The sequence below is a fragment of the Malaclemys terrapin genome, chromosome 2 (genome assembly GCF_027887155.1).
Source record: "Malaclemys terrapin pileata isolate rMalTer1 chromosome 2, rMalTer1.hap1, whole genome shotgun sequence".
In the NCBI taxonomy this organism is placed as follows: domain Eukaryota; kingdom Metazoa; phylum Chordata; order Testudines; family Emydidae; genus Malaclemys; species Malaclemys terrapin.
The window spans coordinates 113,907,039-113,910,294 of NC_071506.1; the positions used below are offsets into that span (position 1 = coordinate 113,907,039).

The following is a 3,256-nucleotide window of genomic DNA, read 5'->3' on the forward strand; positions in this document are numbered from 1 at the left end:
GGGGGGGTAATGGGGGAGCAAGACTTCTGGAAATGCAGATTTTTCCCCTCCATTCTGCTCTGCACAGAACTTCCATCTGTGCTGAAATGCTGCTAGCAGGTCAGAAGCTAAGTGCTAAAGGGATGTATTTTTCTGGGTTAGGGATGGCAGTGGAAAATGGGAGAATACTGAGCTGGGAAGAGTGGTGGGGACTCTCACTGGGACATGAGGGGTGGGGTGTTGCCCCTAAAAGAAGGGTATGAGAAACCTGGTCAGCCGCTGGGGGCTGGGGTGATGTCTGAGTGGCTGATGGGTTGTGGTGATGGCAGCAGCTGGGAGGGGGGACCAGCAGGCTGACCAGGCACCACCTTTAGTTAAATTGGTAGACTTCCTAGCTGAGAGCTTCATGTTTATTTTGATTAATTCTGACAAATCCAAAAAGCCATTCCTCACTTGTCCTAAACAAACTAACCTTGGTTTTAAAGTTTTTCACACAGATAAACAACAAAACAAAGTAAAGTTTCTGCTAAAGCCAAACAGCAAACCCCTTGTCACTTGCTGTGCTTGATGTACTGAAAATTCAGCTAGCATGTTCCCTATGCCATTCTTACTCGCACTGAGCTGGTACCGTGCACTGTGCGTAATCCCAGCAACAAAAAGGAGGCCCCTATTCTAGAGAACATTCAGGTCTGTATTTAAATCCATCCCTGGTTAAGACAGCACTTAAGCATATGGATAACTTTAATGGGATTTACACATGTACTTAATTTCAATGGGACTTAAGCACATGCTTAAAATTAACCACAGACTTATGTGCTGCCCTGAATAGAATTTTTTTTTCTTCAACTGAACTCAGAAAAACCCTTTGCATAATGAATTCTTCTAGCCTGGAAGATCAACTAAAGCTCTGAGGGAATTTGAAGGGACATTTTTAATTTTTGAAGGTTTTGTTTTTTGTCTTTATCCTGTGCCAAACAATCTGAATGTGTATCTGTATAGATACATAATGAAATGACTGTACAATTTGCTATTCCTTATGGGTCTGATCCTTCACTAGAGAAACTAATAGGAGTTTTGCAAATGTAGTTACTGTGGGTGAGATTCACAAGGGTACTTAGATGCCTGAGCCCCAGATTAAGGCACTTAAGTCTGTAGAGTCATTGGGCACGGAGAGCAAACGACTGAGAACAACTCTATAGTCCAGTGGTTAGGGCACCTATCTGGGAAGTGGGAGACTCTGGATCCACTCCCCCTATGCCAATGATTCTTTAATTATGTATCCACAGTGGAACAGCTTCAACGGAAGAGATTGAGGGAACCCCATATGAGCCTATCCCATAACTCAGTGATTAGAGCCCTCTTCTCAAAAGGGGGAGACTCCCTGTTCAAATCCTTTCTCCCTTCATGGCAGAGGGGGGAACTGCATTTCCCACATCCCAGGTGAGTGCTCTAATCACTGAGCTAAAAGAAGTTAGGCACTATTACTCACGCCATTTCCCCCCTGTTTGAGTTAGACAGGCGCCTCACTCCATTCTCCCAAGAAACTCCTCAGTCACCTAAGCCATCTGACTCCAGGAGAGGGGTTTCCACTTAGGTGCCTATCTCTGCTAGAGGTCCACATCTCTGAGAGAGGGCTGGGGCTTAGGAGACATCCCAGTTGTCAGCATCTCCCACTAGCTAGCTTAAACGGCACTTCACCTAGTGTTCTGGCTTTGTGGATCACAATCTAGCGTATCTTTCTCTCTCCCCATGCATTGTACAGGGGGCCTAGGTGCCTGACTCAGGCTTTGTGAATCTCAGTGTTGTGATTTTTCTAGGTGCCTAAAGGTTAGGCACTGCAACATGTCCTTCTGTGTATCTAGCCCTGTGTATTTAAATGAAGATAGAATTATTAGCATACAAGGAGTCGCAACACTGGAAACCAGAAGTGCTGGAACAATTTGTACAATGGGGGTACTAAGAGCCATTGAACCAAACTGTAAACCCTGTATATGATGGGAACCACTTCAAGCCAGGGGGTGCAGCAGCACCCCTAGTTCCAGCACCTATGCTGGAAACTCGAGTCACTTAACTACCTCCAGGTTAAGTGTGGCTATGCCTGTACAAACTGCACACAGCCTTTACAATTACTGCAGGGTGACCTAGAATGCCCACATTCTCTAGAGTTACAAGTTAACTCACTCTGCCCCCAAACACATCTGCATCTCTCCTGAGGGTGCCAAATTTCACTTTAGTTTTAACTGTGTTTTTACCCTGATGAGGACTTCTCTTTGCTGGAAGGAAGTGAAGAAACTGCACTGTCCTCACTTTGCTCTCAGGCTGGGCTTCGTTAGGTCTGCAAAGATGAAACATCCTCTTCCCCTCTAGCAGCGTCTTTTAGAATTCTTCTCTGCAAACATATGTGCCAAACATAAATAGGAATTAGATCAACTGTGTGTAGGTTGAAGTGTTGTTTATTTTTGTGTGCTCTCTATTTTTGATTGTAGGCATAATCGTTTTCTTCATTCTGTTATACATCTGAGAAAGGGCAGACATCCATGGATAGAGAGGTAAGTGAAGATTAATATTTACTTAAAAATAAATAGGGATATTCCTAACATTTATATTTCATAATATTATTTGTAGGGTGATTGGAGGGAAATTAGGAGACATGTAGTCTCCTTTGTATCATTGACAAGTAAAGGGGATGATTAACGAGTGTGGTAGACAATGTAGTAGTAAGAGAGGGCCTATAGAAGTTAAACAAAAGTGCCTTCAGAATTTAGAGAATTCCCATGATCCATAGTAGGACCTCATTGTGCTTGTCTACTGTTTCTATTTTTGATTAGATTTATAAACACAGCACCACATATTTTCATGTGGCTTATAGCCCAAGGGCAGAGTGAGATTGACTGCACTGAAACTGTGAGGCTTGTGAATTTCGGGCAAGGGATAGAGTGAAATAAGTAGTGTAATTGTTTTTGTGGAGTGACCGTGGGACCTCTTCTGTTCTGAATTACACATGGTTCAACCCTTTGACCTAACCAACCTCGGCAATGCCTGCTAGATCTCCTAAAGCTGTGCTGAAAGGTCCTATCAGTGACATGTTGGAACATTATCTGTCATGTGAGATGTGTGCCAACAACCATATTAAACTACATTAATTACTAGTGAGGCTACGTTTGTGACAATATCAACTTCATTTAACCCATCATCATGTTGGTTATTGTTTAAACAGGAAGTACAAATGGGGACAATTTATGGAATCAAAATGCAACACCAGTCCTTTATTAAATAA

General features: G+C 43.0%; 1 protein-coding gene across 1 annotated transcript in view; it reads left to right on the forward strand.

The window, feature by feature from the left end:
• Window positions 1-2,476: 2,476 nt before the first annotated feature.
• Window positions 2,477-3,256, forward strand: part of LOC128831272 (uncharacterized) — a 167,654-nt gene continuing 166,874 nt past the window's right edge. Inside the window, exon 1 of the mRNA XM_054017589.1 lies at window positions 2,477-2,528. Within this exon, the coding sequence (XP_053873564.1) occupies window positions 2,517-2,528 (12 nt within the window). The 5' untranslated portion in view covers window positions 2,477-2,516. The remainder of the gene's footprint in view (window positions 2,529-3,256) is intronic.